Raw genomic sequence first — 16,893 nt, forward strand, 5'->3', positions numbered from 1 at the left:
CTTTCAGGAGTGTGCTGATATCTTTAGTCCAGCCTATAATCAGCTGTTGGATTGCTTCAGGGGGGAAAAAATCCTCTGAATTAATGTTGGACTATGGGTACAATAGTCCTACATATACTGGACTCCGCACACAGGAATTTCGTTAGGTCAGCCACTCACTATCAGGTAGACCTGACAATCGGACCTTTTCAGCCGTACCTGTCAGATCTAAATGATACTGTGTGGTTAGCCTTAGAAAAGTCCCCCATTTCAATGTAATCCAAAACGTTTGACCCAAACGTCTCTTCCACTCTTCCTTCCAGCCTCACTGCCAACATCCGAAGACGTGGACATGTCAGACGACGTGTTACCCATCCACACCTCCGCCTCCGAGTCTGTCCTCATCAACGGACATCAAGAGGGAAGCGCCCCCACTACTCCTAATATGACCCCCAATTTACCCCCCACTGATCTCAAAATCCCTGAAACCCATCCACACCTCCGCCTCCGAGTCTGTTCTCATCAACGGACATCAAGAGGGAAGCGCCCCCACTACTCCTAATATGACCCCCAATTTACCCCCCACTGATCTCAAAATCCCTGAAACCCTCCCGGACAGCATTCGGGACCTTATCACGGCCCTCAGACTGGTGGCCAACCAAGTCAGCAATTTGAGCAGCCGGAAAACGTTCCCTCAGGATGTGAATGATCTGCTGATTGAGTAAGTATTGAATGAAAAGTTGTTTACAATGTCTGGGATAGTGACCATTAGGCCATTGAAGTATTGCAATCGGTCCAACTTTTTTTTAAGTAGGTAGTTCTAGAAAAAAACTTCAATTCCTGAGGTCTTATCGTCTTAAAATTGAATAGAGGAGAAGGGCGGGATAAGGATAGGAGGAAGCCAGCCGTTCCGAGGTTCCAGGTTCGATTCCCGGTGGGGTCAAAGTTTTTTTTCAGCTCTGTGTGCTCGTAGTCCTTCGTTTAGTAAACTTTATCTTGAGTTCTTGAGTTTTGTCTCTTGCATGTCTTTCTTTTCTAATTGAATAGTAGGTATAGGTGCTTACTGCCGCTTTTAAGTAAGGTTGTTGTTTATTGTGCTATGCAGTTATCATTATTTTGGTAAGTTGCAATTTGGGTGCCTCCTTTTTTTTGGGGTGTTTGGGATTTTGAACTGTAGCACCTTATCGAAAGTTGCACGTCAGAAGAAGGAATTTTTTTCTTCACTTGTAAAACAATTAAACGATCTCTGATATTGTTGATCCAGACTAGTTAGCTGGGAGGGTAGCGCGTCTGGCGCGCTAGGTCGCGGGTTCGATTCCCGCCCGGGGAAACAATATTCTATTTTTTTTTTTTTTCAATTTTTTTCAACTAGGTATATTACATTTTACACGACATTTTCATAACACAACTTCATCTCTCTTCAACAGCAGGACCGATCTGTCTCTCCCCTCTCTTCCAAACCCATTAACCGGGACCCTCCCCCCACTCCTTCACAGCCCCCCACCCCCCTCCACAGGGAACAGGCTACGTCCCCTGTGACCACTAAGGGTGGGGGTGGAGCCATGCTTAGTCTTAAGCAGAGGATCCTGCAGGATAACGCCAAGGTCACTGCCCCCTCCCCCAGTCCGTCCTCACACCCCCCGTATCATCAGTCGGACCCTGTAAGTATAGCCATATTTTATTATGTGACTTTTCTTAGCTTCAACCAAAGAGATTCCGCTTTGGACGTCCACACTTGCTGCCACAGGCCATTAAAAAATTTTATTTCAAATTATTCATAATTTGAATTTGATTTGATTTTAATATCCTTCTGCTTCCTCTCCCCTTCTAGATTGGAAGCGCGGTATCCACTAAATTTGCGAAAAGGCTCTGCTTGACCACAAATAATTCACAATGTAATTTTACTTCAAATTATTCATAATTTGAATTTGATTTGATTTTAATTTCCTTCTGCTTCCTCTCCCCTTCTAGATTGGAAGCGCGGTGTCGAACAATCTCCAGTGCCAACAAGAATGCTGTGTATGCGCACATAGCTCCACTAAATTTGCGAAAAGGCTCTGCTTGACCACAAATAATTCACAATGTAATTTTATTTCAAATTATTCATAATTTGAATTTGATTTGATTTTAATATCCTTCTGCTTCCTCTCCCCTTCTAGATTGGAAGCGCGGTGTCGAACAATCTCCAGTGCCAACAAGAATGCTGTGTATGCGCACATAGGCACATTTCTCCCTCTCTCCAAAGATACGCTTATCAAGAGAGCGAGGAAAATGTCTGTGGACAAAGAGGAAGAAAAGCTGGAGGGAATAATCAAGAAGTAAGTTTTTTCGCCTCCTGACTAAAGCCGTATTTTATTATGTGACTTTTTTTAGTCATCATACGAAATTTCTCTTTGTTTGGACGTAATGGCGCCACCCGTGGACAAAGAGGAAGAAAAGCTGGAGGGAATAATCAAGAAGTAAGTTTTTCCGCCTCCTGACTAAAGCCGTATTTTATTATGTGACTTTTTTTAGTCATCATACGAAATTTCTCTTTGTTTGGACGTAATGGCGCCACCACACCCGCTGCCAGTCCAAACTAGTCCAAAGAGAAATTTCGTAAGGTGACTAAAAAAAGTCATAATAAAATACGGCTTAACAAGCAGCGTATGAGATCTGAAATTAAGGAAAATGTTTTAAATTAGAAATGTACTCTTCTCCGCCTCCTGACTAAAGCCGTATTTTATTATGTGACTTTTTTTAATCATCATACGAAATTTCTCTTTGTTCGGACGTAATGGCGCCACCACACTCGTTGCCAGTCCAAAGAGAAATTTCGTAAGGTGACTAAAAAAAGTCACAATAAAATACGGCTTAACAAGCAGCGTATAAAAGAGATCTGAAATTAAGGAAAATGTTTTAAATTAGAAATGTACTCTTCTACTCGTTTTTAAATTGGGCAACCTGTTTGAGGGGAAAAAATCGTCGAGGTAAAATTTTGTTCGATTAATCAGACGTTTCAGAAGAACATTGAGGAATCTAGTGTTACCATTTTTAGTACAGTACAGAGATAAAATACAATAAGCCTTGGGACTGCTAGTATAAAATTGATGAAGTCTCTTTGCTCCCGCGATTTTAGCCGCGAAAGACCCGCGGTCGCAAACGCCAAGAACGAAAGAAAACCGAGTAGCGCGGCGAACGTCAAGACCCCCTCTCAGACAGATCACTCGATTTTGAGCACGATAGAGTCCGTGGTGGGACACTCGACTAAGACTGAGAAAAAGAAGAAGAAGAGGAAACGAGAGAGAGAAGAGACTGAGGGAGAGGGAGAACACCCTGGCAGCAAGCATCGGCGACAGGAAGAAGAGAGAGACGAAGAGGAGAAGAAGAAAAAGAAGATGGTGAGCGATTTTAGCATAGTGTCAACTCGTCTAGGAAGTAGTAAGACATTAATTCATTAATAGATAATTTTCAAAGTCTTAGAAATTGATAAATATTCATGTGTAATTTTTTCTGCCCAACTTTATTCACAGGTTGAAATTGAAAATAGACGCTGTGATGCCGGGAATTCTGCTCCAGTATTCCAAAGACTGAAGATGGTGAGTAACTTTAAATATACTGATAGATTCTTACGTGACTTTGTAAAGATTTATCTTCAAAAGAAGAAGACCAGTAATTTATACTCTTCACAGTTGGGGGGATGGGGTTTAATTGTTTATTTAGACAGGCAGACATGTTTCGCCATTGTTGGCATCATCAGTGTGAAAATTGCACTTGAGAAAGGAAAAAGGCTAACTTTAAATCTTTGGAGGAGACCTATGTTCAAAATGGACTAGAAACGGTCGTGAATTAATAGAAATGAACTTTAATACCGGGTTCGATGCCATCGCTGCTCCGTTTTTTTTTTTTTTTTTTTTTAAACCAAAAGAACTGAGTTTAGTCTCACCTGGTATTAATTGTTTTGACTTTTTGACGACATATCTATTAAGAGTTAATATTATTATTATTTTATTATTATGAAGTAAGTATCACTTATGAGTAAATAACAACACAAAATGTCAATTAGCTTGAAAACAAAATGTCAATTGTTGGGTTAAAAAAAAGTGTTTTTGAGTTAAATATGCTTTGTTTTGTGTCTTATTCAGCCAGCTAATGTTCTGGAATTTCAAAGCTATCTGGTAAGCTCGCAAGATTTACCAGTGGCATGTTCCACGAACAACTCTGTACTTCCCATTCCTCGCTGTTTACTCCATGCCGAAAAAAGCGAGGACTGGGGAGTGCGGAATCGTTCGTTGAATAGGGCCCCTGATAACCAGGCTCTAATTAAAGTTGAAACAAATATATACCTTTAATAAATCAATTGGTAATGTCTGTATTTGCTAGAGCTAGAGGTATTTCTACGTAAGTAAGTGGTATTTTTACTGACGATTACGCGTCCAAAAATATGTACTTCACTATGCCTTACTCGATCTTCTTGGATTGCATGACTGATGGAGTTTTTATTCCTCGTCCTTATTTTCTTCCTGTCTTTGTAAATGGTTCTTCTTTTATCTGAAATGTACCCTTCTTCAGGTCCATGGAAAATGCATCTGGGGATACCAAGCCTGCTACAAAACAGGTGCTGCCTAGAAGGATATTTCCATGGGATGAACAGCTGAGGTGAGAAGTGTAATAATGCTCTTATAGGATAATAGGACTGAAAAGTCCCTTTACTTCAGCATTAGGTTCCTACTATTACTTTAATAGTGTTTGTTTATACTGCTTGTGAAAAGTCCCTTTGCAGTAGGCTACTGTGGTCAGATGCTCAAATAATATTGAGGATAAAAATTTATATTGAACCCACGTCTTCCTGTTTACAAGACGAGCGTCTTGACCACTACACCACCGAGGTCGAAACGGGGTACTACTTTTTATCCTCATAAGGAAAGTGAGATTTCCTGTCCAATTTTTAACCATTGTAGGCAAGACTGACCTGTTTTGCTCACCAAAGAATCAAATAGAATAGAAATATACCCTGCTTATACTGCCAGAGTGAGACTGAAAAGTCCCTTTACCCAAAATAAACGAGACCCTGTTTAGACTGCTGGGGTAAAGGGACTTTTTAGTCTCATTCGAGCAGGATAAACAAGGTATATTCTATTCTATTTTTTACTCCCGCAGTCTAAACAAGGTCTTATGTATGTGGTACAATGTTTTTTTAAAATAAAATTACAAAAAGGTGCTGCCTTTTTCTTTGAAATTAATTCTGTTCCTCTTCTGTCCTCCTAGGTGTTACCTGCGTGAAATAGTGGAAATCAAGGCCCGGTGTTTCCGAATCATGAACTGTCGAAAAGACACGGAAGAGGATTACATCAAAGAGTACTTGGATACAAGAATCAAACCTCTGTGGCCAGATGGATGGATGAAAGTCCCCGTGTTGCTCCGAGAAGGGAGATCGCAGCCCAAGTAAGATTTTTTTCTTTTGATGGTGAACATTAAAGTTCAGGTTGACACAAGTTCGTCAATGATACCTATGTTGAGTTAGTATGCACTGTTAATGCAACTGCATTTTATGCCGGAAATATTGTTAAAAGTACACATGACATGTAACCCAGAGCTCGATGGTTCGAGTCCAGGACAAGTTATCCGAAAACATAAACCCCATTTCCTCTTTTTCTTGCAGTGTTCGCGGCAAAAAATACACACCAATTAATGCAACTGCATTTTATGCCGGAAATATTGTTAAAAGTACACATGACATGTAACCCAGAGCTTGATGGTTCGAGTCCAGGACAAGTTATCCGAAAACATAAACCCCATTTCCTCTTTTTCTTGCAGTGTTCGCGGCAAAAAATACACACCAAAGCCGGCGTCAAAGAAAATCGTACAACACACGCCGCAGACAACTCAAACCCCCATGCCAAAACCTGAACCTCATCAGCACTCCAAACATCAGCCGCCTCCTAAACACAAAGCCTCTGAACATATGCTACTGTCAGCCCAAGCTCAGACCTTACTGTCCTCTCTAGCAGCTGTCAACTCTCTTAGTTACCAAAAATCCTCGTCCGAGTCTGTTGCCACTTCTACCCCTTCTCTGTTTAGTCAGATCCAAAGCTCCCTGTCCAAAGTTCCTGCCAGTCAATCCTCTGCTACCAACACAGAGCCAAGCCCCCCTACCAGCGCCTCTGTGTCTAATGTTACTCCCACTACCACTAATTCCAATGTAAAAAAAGTCCCCCCTCCCCAGCCTAAACCTTCCTCTTCCCCCTCCCCCCACACTATTTCTAACCTGATCAATACAACCAAGGCACATGTAAGTAGCAGCAAGTATAATTATCCACCCGAGGTACTAACCACACCTCCTGTCTCTTCTAATTCTTTCTCTGTCAAACCTCCCGGGGACCTCTTGCCCGCGTCTACCTCTCTGTCTTCTCTTCTCCTTCACACCAGTGCTCAGTCCTACCTCCCCTCCCTCGCCTACGGTCTGTCCTCCTTATCATCCTCCACTGGGAAACCAGTCCTCTCTCTTAGTCAACCCTTGTCCAAATCCTGCTCCACTTCCACTAGTCCTGTGTATAAACTCCCTCCCTTCTCTCAACCCATGATAGTCAACCCTTGTCCAAATCCTGCTCCACTTCCACTAGTCCTGTGTATAAACTCCCTCCCTTCTCTCAACCCATGAGAGTCAACCCTTGTCCAAATCCTGCTCCACTTCCACTAGTCCTGTGTATAAACTCCCTCCCTTCTCTCAACCCATGACTTTCCCCTCTCCCTCCTCCTCCCCTACCCTCTCCCGCAAGTCCGCCTCCCCTCACTCTTCGTCTAGCCCGCCCAAAAAACGGATGTCAACCCCTTCACCTACCCTGGGTGAACCTTCTAATATTCTGGACTTGTCACCTAAGGGCCCGCCTGCTTCTATTTCATACAGTAGCAAGGTAATGTGACATCCGAGTGTGAGCAGCTATCGCTCGGTGTGTCTCTAACTTACTAACTGCTTCCCATTTGCATGACAAAGCACCTTGCATGTTTAGCACGCTTAGATTAGGCTGTGGTTACGATACAAAACGAGAGTTGAGCGATATGTATGTACAGTAGCAAGGTAATGTGACATCCGAGTGTGAGCAGCTATCGCTCGGTGTGTCTCTAACTTACTAACTGCTTTCCATTTGCATGACAAAGCACCTTGCATGTTTAGCACGCTTAGATCAGGCTGTGGTTACGATACAAAACGAGAGTTGAGCGATATGTATATGTAGTGAAGCGATTTCTTCATTGTAGTCACCTGTTTTTCGTATAGGTATCGTAACCCCATACCTGAGAATCATTTCGCCGCCTTTATAACACGCGATTTGATGATGAGTCAAATCTCTGCTTGATTTCATATTTATTTCAATTTCTTCTTAAGTCATAAAATTTAATTTTGTATTTTCATTACAGTGAAATGATGAGTCAAATCTCTGCTTGATTTCATATTTATTTCAATTTCTTCTTAAGTCATAAAATTTAATTTTGTATTTTCATTACAGTGAGCACTATTATAATTTGCGTTTAGTTTTGCACCCATTTTCACCCTTAACGCTTTTCACCCCCTAAAACCACATGATATTTAACATTTCTTCTACTATGTGCTCATCTTTATTAATCACATTTTGTGAAAGTTTGCGAAAGTGTACTTTCTTCGTTGAATTAATTTACTGTAAGTTTGTAATGTAGTATTGAAAATGTTGTCTGTCCCATGTTTCATTGTAAATTTGTTGATTGTAAATATTTACTACTGTACAGAAAATGAAACATTGTCTTCAGACGTTGTTTTGACTAGTTTCGGGTACATTTAGGGCTATCCTGGACTGAAAAGTCCCTTGACCCCGTCTAGGGTTACCTCAAGGTAATTGCTAGTTACTTTTTGTTACCCTCTATAGGGAACACTGGTTACCTCGTTCAACAGTATTTTTAAAAAGTTCCGGTCGGAGTCCAAAGAATTTTTCAATTTTTTACCAGTAGATAGTAAATTAAAATTCTGTTCTTTTCTAAAGCACCTGGTTCAAATATGGCGTAAAAAATATTGAGAAAAAAAAAGTCACGTTAAAATGTATCTCCAAAAACAAGCATTTCCAGCATAAAACTGATCCTTGTTTTTCATTTTTAGTCACGTGGCAAGTCGGTATGCGGTCTTGTGGAATAAGTTTCAATGTCCTTCGTTTAGTAAACTTTATCTTGAGTTCTTGAGTTTTGTCTCTTGCATGTCTTTCTTTTCTAATTGAATAGTAGGTAGGTATAGGTGCTTACTGCCGCTTTTAAGTAAGGTTGTTGGTTATTGTGCTATGCAGTTATCATTATTTTGGTAAGTTGCAATTTGGGTGCCTCCTTTTTTTTGGGGGGGTGTTTGGGATTTTGAACTTTAAAAGATCTGTAGCACCTTATCGAAAGTTGCACGTCAGAAGAAGGAATTTTTTTCTCCACTTGTAAAACAATTAAACGATATCTGATATTGTTGATCCAGACTAATTAGCTGGGAGGGTAGCGCGTCTGGCGCGCTAGGTCGCGGGTTCGATTCCCGCCCGGGGAAACAAAATTCTATTTATTTTTTTAATTTTTTTCAACTAGGTACCTATATTACATTTTACACGACATTTTCATAACACATCTTCATCTCTCTTCAACAGCAGGACCGATCTGTCTCTCCCCTCTCTTCCAAACCCATTAACCGGGACCCTCCCCCCCCTCCTTCACCGGAGTGCAAGCAATAAGTTGAGAAAGTTTCATAGCAATCGGATGAGCGGTTTGGCCAGGCATAAAGTTCGAACAAACAAACAAACAAACACACACAAACAAACAAATATTAATTTTTATATATTTGATTATTATTATTTTTTATTTATTTATTTAGACAGTAATATTTCCTCCACTCTCCTTTCAGAAACCCTCCCCGCTTCGCGAATCTCCGAGTTTGGCCGAAGTTTCCGTTTCGGCGGCCAGTGCCCTGTCTCAAATGATTCACGACTCCCTACTCAGTACTCCCAGTGGGGGTCACAAAGTGGAGTCTAATAGGACGCATGACAGTGGGGGATCTCATAGGGCACACGAGTCCAATAGGATATCTAATGAAAGTCCCAGTGGGGGATCTCATAGGGTGTCGGATATATTGAAGACGGGATACAGTGCCGGTGCTGGCGGGGTGATAGCGACCAGTGGCCCAACATCTGCCGTTCCAGTAAGTAGAACTTCGACTCTGTCGGGAATCGAACCGGGACTTCCTGTGTGTTAGGCCAGTGTGATGATAATGCTATGGAGATTGCTGAATGAATCTCCATAGTTCCGAAAAACATGTTTTGTTCTGTACAAAGCTTATAGTACCTGAGATGTTAACGTACAATACATTAAGTGCTAAGACTACAGTGAGAGAATAACCGTGAGAAAAAGTTAACACACTCGGTGCTAAGTAACACATTCAATGCTAAGGCTGCAAAGTCAGAAAACTCATTTAACACATTTCGGCTGCTTTCTTTTCAGAAACCTACCGCTGTCCATCCTACCACACCCAACCCAGAATCTCGGCCTGAAGCCACCAAGTCTGGCGGTTCAGTACTCGACTCACAACCCAGGGAACGCAAATCCTCGCGCAGTTCCAGCAAGGATAGCGATGGGAAGGAAAGCGAAATAGTGGCGGACGTTTTGAAATCGCTGATGAGTTTGAATCAGATGAGCGAAAGCAGTGCGGGATCTCCGGACAAATCCAAGGTATGATTGACACTTGTTCCCAGTTTTATTTTGTTTTATAGAGAAATGCTGGAACAGCCGTCTTCCTGCTCAACAGCAGGCTGTCAAGATGACAAAGGATACCAATACCATATTTGAGGGATATTGATAATATACATGAAGATAGGATAACCAGAAATGTTTGGAGAGAAGTTGATGACCAAAAATGGAAGGAGGAAATTTTGATATGATGTAAAAGAGTAAAGTAGATGAATATCTTTGACCTTTGATGAACAATCAAAGGTCAAAGAAATCAGTCCTAAAAGAACCCTGGCCTTCGTAAGAAGTCTAGGGCTCCTCTAGATAACTAAAGGGAAAGTCACAAGAGATCTAACCAGGTCACAGTGACATAGGACGTTTATTATAGCCGACGGCCCTACTTATGTCAATACCAAATTTACTTTTTTTTTTTTTTTACTTTCTATTACCTACTCGTACATATCGAGGGTAACTTCCAATAACGTTAAACCAACGTTACATATTCGATATGTTGTTTTTCATTACATTATTCTTTGAATTTTCCAAGCTATGTAATTGAATATGGTGGCGGAAAAGTGAATCTATTTGTATCTGTCCTCACACGGTTTAAAATAACACACCCTCATAACTTTGTATCTTGTGATTTGTCTTGTAACAATTCAGTCTAGCTTGTCAGTTGTCTTGTATTGCTAGAGTTTAATTATTCTTGTAATATCTGTACTGTAATGCCTCCTAAACAGTAATTGTTAAAGAAAGCGAAAAATTGAGCCCCTTATTCTATGAATCTTGTCAGAGGGTATCCTGTTTTTAATTTCCTTTTTTGAGTTTTACTTTAAGTTGACCTTTGTTTTGTTTGTTCCATTCCTTCATATTTCCCTTTTCTTCTACCTATCCTAATTTTTGCTAATATTAATTTTATTTGACCCCATTTGCACGCTATTGGAATCAATGGTGGGCAAACGGAATTCTCCGAGTGGCAGTTTTCATGACGGGATGATCTAATTCTCCCACATTGCACAGCGTATTTTCACAATTCTGACATCCTTTTGTATATTTTGCATGAACCTCTCGGGGTCTCGAGTACGAAATAACTATGTCACTTTCCAGAAATGTATTCTCAGGCCAGTTAGGAACCTTTCAACTGCCAAAGGATGCAAAACTGTGCCCATTTTAGCCCCTCTTGCCTATTTTCCCTGCGATTTCGGTTGTTTAAGTATTTTTTCAAAGCTCTACCTTTTTTTTAATAAGCTGAAAATAAGCTCAATCATTGTGTTTTGTGACATGTTTCTTCTGCTTGAACATTTCAGACTCGTGAATCTGCTTCCAATTCCTGAGGCTCTTGACAAACACTGGATTTACGTCCTGAAAACGTCCCACATCAAATATTCACCTAGTTTTGTCCTTTTGTCAGTTGGGTCTTATCGTCCCGAAATCTAAGAAAGAAGGAAGACAGGATAGGAGGAAAGCCAGCCGTTCCGAGAATGAACATTATCCCATTAGGATAAAGTGCCAAATAATTCAAACGCAAAACTGTGACCTATTCCATATAGCATTTTTTGTTTGATTTAGGTTTAACGTCATTGTAAAACTGCCAAGGTCTTTAGTGATGGCGTTTTTACCCCCTCCATTCAGCAACAAGCTACCCGCCTTGTCACATTGACCTCACCCAGACCGAATGCGGCTGAAAATGTCTGCAGCGCGCGATTGCCCAGCTAGATAGGATAAAGTGCCAAATAATTCAAAGGCAAAACTGTGACCTATTCCATACAGCATTTTTTGTTTGATTTAGGTTTAACGTCATTGTAAAACTGCCAAGGTCTTTAGTGATGGCGTTTTCACCCCCTCCATTCAGCGACAAGCTACCCGCCTTGTCACATTGACCTTACCCAGACCGAATGCGGCTGAAAATGTCTGCAGCGCGCGATTGCCCAGCTAGTCACCCCTCCGTATATTGACCACGCGTAACGTAGCTTAACTGATTCATTTAGAACTGGTGCATTTAAGGTGCTATCGCCCCTGGCTAAATATTGTTTACGTGACACTTAGGTTTAACGTCATTGTAAAACTGCCAAGTCAGCAACAAGCTACCCGCCTTGTCACATTGACCTCACCCAGACCGAATGCGGCTGAAAATGTCTGCAGCGCGCGATTGTCCAGCTAGTCACCCCTCCGTATACCGACCACGCGTAACGTAGCTTAACTGATTCATTTAGAACTGGTGCATTTAAGGTGCTATCGCCCCTGGCTAAATATTTTTTACGTTACACATGTTTTGTTGTATTGAAAAATTTGTACTTCCCTTATTCCCCTAAAATTCGTTATTTGGAGGGAGAAAATCTCTAGTTTTCAATACCTACTCGATTCACATGGAAAGCAATAAAGCTGTTGGAGGATTTGATTGAGATTCATGCCTAGGTCCATTTGCCTTGGCTCACATGTAACCATGTGCTCTCAAACTTAGGAGGAAATTGAAATATTATGTCAGCATTTCTAATCATTTTATCACAGCATTGAGCTTAAGAGCCAAACTGCACAATGAGATTGCTCTACATAAACATCTTTAAGGAAAAAAAAATATAATAATAATGATTCCTTTATGACTCCCAGACATTTCTGTGCCTCCCAACACACTTCATAATGGTTAACTTGTATTGAACATATTTATTTTCTGTAAAATAGACTGTAGATTTAAAATAATGAATATAACTTGTTAATTTATTTTAATTCGAAAAAGTCTGAAATCTTTATTTCATATAAAAAAAGACACATTATTAATCCTTGTCCTTCAATTGGTGAAGTGAGGCCTATGGGTCAATCCCATTCAAGTTAATAACTCTTGGATTGAGCAATATGGTTGATTTTTAAAAATTTCAAAAAAAAAAGCCAATCAAATTGCTTAAACCAAGATTAAAACTTAAACATAGTTTATTTAAACTCACTTTGTGGCCCTGGGATAAGTGAAAAAAAAAAAATACCTTTTTAAAAATTTCATAGTTCTATAAAATTTTGGCTGGGGTAGGAAAAAAAACCCCTCACAAATATTGAGGGTTACAGAGAAAATACAAAGTTTATTAATTGAATACATATTTTTACAAAGTTTATTAATTGAATACATATTTTATATTACAAATTAAGATTAGGATTCAAAAAGCTATGTAAATAATTTTATGTATACTTTTGGTGGGCTGACATTCTTATGTATTGTATTTTTCAATGATGGTAGGTAATGAATAATCATACATTAATTTCAAGAAAGATTGTAGGAATATGTAATATTATTGTGTAACTTACGTGTGACAATATACACAAAGCACCAAGATTGGTGAATAATCCAAAACTTAAGAAATAAGGATTTAGGGAACTGAGATTAAACAAGTAGAATTTTTCATAAATGCTAGGAAAATGTACATTATTTTGATCCCTCCTGGGCTTCAAATTTTGGGTATTTACTTTGCACATCCTCCCATGTAATTTTGGCTAAAGACAGGTCCTTGATAACAGAAGCAACTTCATTGACTTTGACTCTGACTTGAGTCATAGAATCTCTCTCCCTAAGAGTGACAGAATGGGGTTCTTTCAGTGTATCAAAATCAATTGTAATACCAAATGGGATAGCAATCTCATCCGTACGAGCATATCTCTTGCCAATGGAGCCACCGGAGTCATCAACTTTGAATGAAATTCCATTCTGTGATAACTCAGAAGATAACATTTTGATGAAAGGTTGAAACTCTGGATTAGAACTGAGTGGAAGGATACTTGCCTTTAGTGGAGCAACCAGAGGTGGCAATGCAAGATATGTCCTCTGCTCATCCCCATCCCTCATCTTGAAGTTATGCTCAAATAATGCATACATTATTCTACCAATACCAAATGATGGTTCAATGACAGATGGGATAATTTCTTCAACATGAAATGTCTTGGTGCTTTTCTTGATACTGATCATATCCTTAGTGAGAACAAACTCTTTGTCATCCACCAACAACTCATACTTGCCATTTGTGTTGAGACTTTCTTCCACTGCACTAACACTATTCAAATCTAGTGCTGCAAGTGCATCACAAATGGTTTTGGCATCCTTCTTGAATTCTTTTCCTATAATGCCTTTGTTAAGAACTGGCTCTACTATTTCCCTGGTCTGTGGTTCAGGCAAATGTTTTTCAGCAGATAGTCTGACACCAGTAGCTTTGAAATGCTGAGTCAAATCATATGCTGATCGGTCAGCACATCCAACACACTCAACCCAACCATATGATGTAAGGCATTCAGCATCCCAACAATCACAAGCATAGTGAGCCATCTCATTACCCATATGCTGTCTGAACCTCAACTTCTCTGGATCAATTCCCACACTTATCATGAACTTTTGAATTCTTGCCATGAAGTAGCCAAGTGTTTCATTGGCCACAAGATTAGACCTCACTGCTTCTCCAATAGTTATCCTCTCTGCTGGTTTACCATCCATTTGGTTACATGCACTGTAGAGAACCATCTGGGTAGTTTCAACATCAGAAAACTTTGCATGTGACTTATCTGTTGGGTCACAGAAGTGTTCAATCTCTGCCATTGTAAACTGACCATCTGGGTAGTTTCAACATCAGAAAACTTTGCATGTGACTTATCTGTTGGGTCACAGAAGTGTTCAATCTCTGCCATTGTAAACTCCCTCACACGGATCAAGCCAGACCTGGGTGAGATTTCATTTCTGAAAGCATTACCAATTTGAGCAGCTGCAAAGGGAAGCCTGCCCGAGTTAAATTCAAGTAAACGTTTAAAATTGACAAATATACCTTGTGCTGTTTCTGGTCTAAGGTAACCTTTAATAAGACCAGATGGACCAATTTGAGTAGCAAACATGAGATTAAATTCCATTGGTTCACTCAGGTCATTTTTTGTCAAAGGAGATTTTATGTTGTATTTTTTCAGAACATCATCCATTTCATTTTTTGACATACCATCTAGTTTGATAACAATATCTGCACATTCCTCTTTAACACTCTGTGGTGTCTTGGGTTCTGCTGCCAATTTCTCAAGATGTGCTTTGATGAGATGATCCAATCTAAAACATTCACCTGTCTTTAAGTCTTTAACCATAAGATCAGCAAATCTATCAACATGACCAGATGCTTTCAAGACAGGTTCCAATGTTAGTATGGAACAATCAACTTCAAGCATTTGCTCTTCAAGTACAAAGAATTGTCTCCATGCAGATAACATGTTTGTTTTCAATGCACACCCCATTGGACCAAAGTCATACTGACCTGATATTCCACCATAGATGGAAAAAGACTGATCATAGAAAAATCTTCTCTTGAGCAAATCTTCCATTTTGGCCCTATCAAATGAACTCACAAATGGAGCTAGCTTGAGCTCCCTTTCATCTAAAACTTTCTTCCGCAGTTTGAGTTCAGCCACAGCTTTCTTAACATCAAGCTCTGGAGCACCTTCTGCTTTCAGAGCACGAACTATATCTCCTTGCTCTTTGACAGCTGCCCTCAAAGGAGCAAGTTCGGCTTCTACTTTTGGATCTGTCATGGTTTTAAGGATAGGGAGTAGTATGTTTCTATGCTGTTTGTTCTTACCCCAATTGAATCTCTTTTTTCTGACAGTATAAGAATGTCAGCCCACCAAAAGTATACATAAAATTATTTACATAGCTTTTTGAATCCTAATCTTAATTTGTAATATAAAATATGTATTCAATTAATAAACTTTGTAAAAATATGTATTCAATTAATAAACTTTGTATTTTCTCTGTAACCCTCAATATTTGTGAGGGGTTTTTTTTCCTACCCCAGCCAAAATTTTATAGAACTATGAAATTTTTAAAAAGGTATTTTTTTTCTTTTTTTCACTTATCCCAGGGCCACAAAGTGAGTTTAAATAAACTATGTTTAAGTTTTAATCTTGGTTTAAGCAATTTGATTGGCTTTTTTTTTTTGAAATTTTTAAAAATCAACCATATTGCTCAATCCAAGAGTTATTAACTTGAATGGGATTGACCCATAGGCCTCACTTCACCAATTGAAGGACAAGGATTAATAATGTGTCTTTTTTTATATGAAATAAAGATTTCAGACTTTTTCGAATTAAAATAAATTAACAAGTTATATTCATTATTTTAAATCTACAGTCTATTTTACAGAAAATAAATATGTTCAATACAAGTTAACCATTATGAAGTGTGTTGGGAGGCACAGAAATGTCTGGGAGTCATAAAGGAATCATTATTATTATATTTTTTTTTCCTTAAAGATGTTTATGTAGAGCAATCTCATTGTGCAGTTTGGCTCTTAAGCTCAATGCTGTGATAAAATGATTAGAAATAAATACAAGTTAACCATTATGAAGTGTGTTGGGAGGCACAGAAATGTCTGGGAGTTTCATAAAGGAATCATTATTATTATAATTTTTTTTCCTTAAAGATGTTTATGTAGAGCAATCTCATTGTGCAGTTTGGCTCTTAAGCTCAATGCTGTGATAAAATGATTAGAAATGCTGACATAATATTTCAACCTCCCAAAATAAATCAAGTGCCCACAAAAAATAAACAAAAATCCATCCCACCCCAAAAAAGATTAGAAATCAATTTTGTACCCAGCTTCTACTTTTGGATCTGTCATGGTTTTAAGGATAGGGAGTAGTATGTTTCTATGCTGTTTGTTCTTACCCCAATTAAATCTCTTTTTTCTGACAGTACTACAGAAAGATTTTTGGATATGTGGCACTAAAAATCTACTTAGAAAAAGTCTACTCACGACAGACATATGCATACATAGGAGATGATTATTTCATCACTTCATCGAGATCATCTTCACCATTCACTTTCCATTCTCTCCCTCTCCAGTTCGGTTACCAAACCAAGTACTCCGTCTCCAGTCTGCACACTGCACAGTTTTACTAGATAGAACTTTACAGGTAAAAGGTAAAATAAAATACCTTAACATTTACCACATGCACAAGCACGAATCACGAATTCACGATACGGAAAAAGGAAGAGGAAGGTAGAAATCTAGAAATTTTAATAAAAACACATGCTCCAAAGTATGTCCCTGAAGTTACAAACGTTGGTAGAAAAAAATCCAAAAATTATACAGGGTACGACGAAATCCCAAAAATTTCGTTGATAGAAGTTACCAACGAAAAGGTATAAAAGTCAATAATGAGGGAGAAAATATACAAAAAAATCCCACATTTTCTTAATTCCCACATCATAAAACT

At 39.2% G+C, this 16,893-nt stretch overlaps 3 protein-coding genes across 4 annotated transcripts; 2 read left to right on the forward strand and 1 right to left on the reverse strand.

The window, feature by feature from the left end:
• Positions 1-264: 264 nt before the first annotated feature.
• Positions 265-3,552, forward strand: LOC113468005 (ubinuclein-2-like). The gene is made up of 4 exons (XM_026824601.1): positions 265-451; positions 570-700; positions 2,139-2,297; positions 3,492-3,552. The coding sequence occupies exons 1-4, from the start codon at positions 332-334 to the stop codon at positions 3,550-3,552; spliced, it is 471 nt and encodes a 156-aa protein (XP_026680402.1). The 5' UTR covers positions 265-331.
• Positions 3,553-4,109: 557 nt separating this feature from the next.
• On the forward strand, positions 4,110-9,681 carry LOC108252570 (ubinuclein-2-like). The gene is made up of 8 exons (XM_017444637.2): positions 4,110-4,136; positions 4,531-4,617; positions 5,227-5,403; positions 5,776-6,536; positions 6,691-6,872; positions 8,601-8,657; positions 8,855-9,148; positions 9,448-9,681. Exons 1-8 carry the CDS (start codon positions 4,111-4,113, stop codon positions 9,679-9,681), a joined length of 1,818 nt encoding a protein of 605 aa, XP_017300126.2. The 5' UTR covers position 4,110.
• A 3,058-nt stretch (positions 9,682-12,739) lies between these two features.
• LOC103510580 (glycine--tRNA ligase) lies at positions 12,740-16,723 on the reverse strand. 2 transcript variants are annotated; one of them, XM_008475258.3, is made up of 3 exons: positions 16,354-16,723; positions 14,320-15,265; positions 12,740-14,230 (listed from the first exon to the last, which is right to left on the reverse strand). In XM_008475258.3, exons 1-3 carry the CDS (start codon positions 16,443-16,445, stop codon positions 13,082-13,084), a joined length of 2,187 nt encoding a protein of 728 aa, XP_008473480.2. In that variant the 5' UTR covers positions 16,446-16,723; the 3' UTR covers positions 12,740-13,081. The 2 variants fall into 2 exon arrangements, with proteins under 2 accessions (XP_008473480.2, XP_026680407.1); XM_026824606.1 differs by having other exon boundaries at positions 12,740-14,161; positions 14,251-15,265.
• Positions 16,724-16,893: the final 170 nt, after the last annotated feature.

The sequence above is a fragment of the Diaphorina citri genome, unplaced genomic scaffold, assembly GCF_000475195.1.
Source record: "Diaphorina citri unplaced genomic scaffold, Diaci psyllid genome assembly version 1.1 scaffold620, whole genome shotgun sequence".
In the NCBI taxonomy this organism is placed as follows: domain Eukaryota; kingdom Metazoa; phylum Arthropoda; class Insecta; order Hemiptera; family Psyllidae; genus Diaphorina; species Diaphorina citri.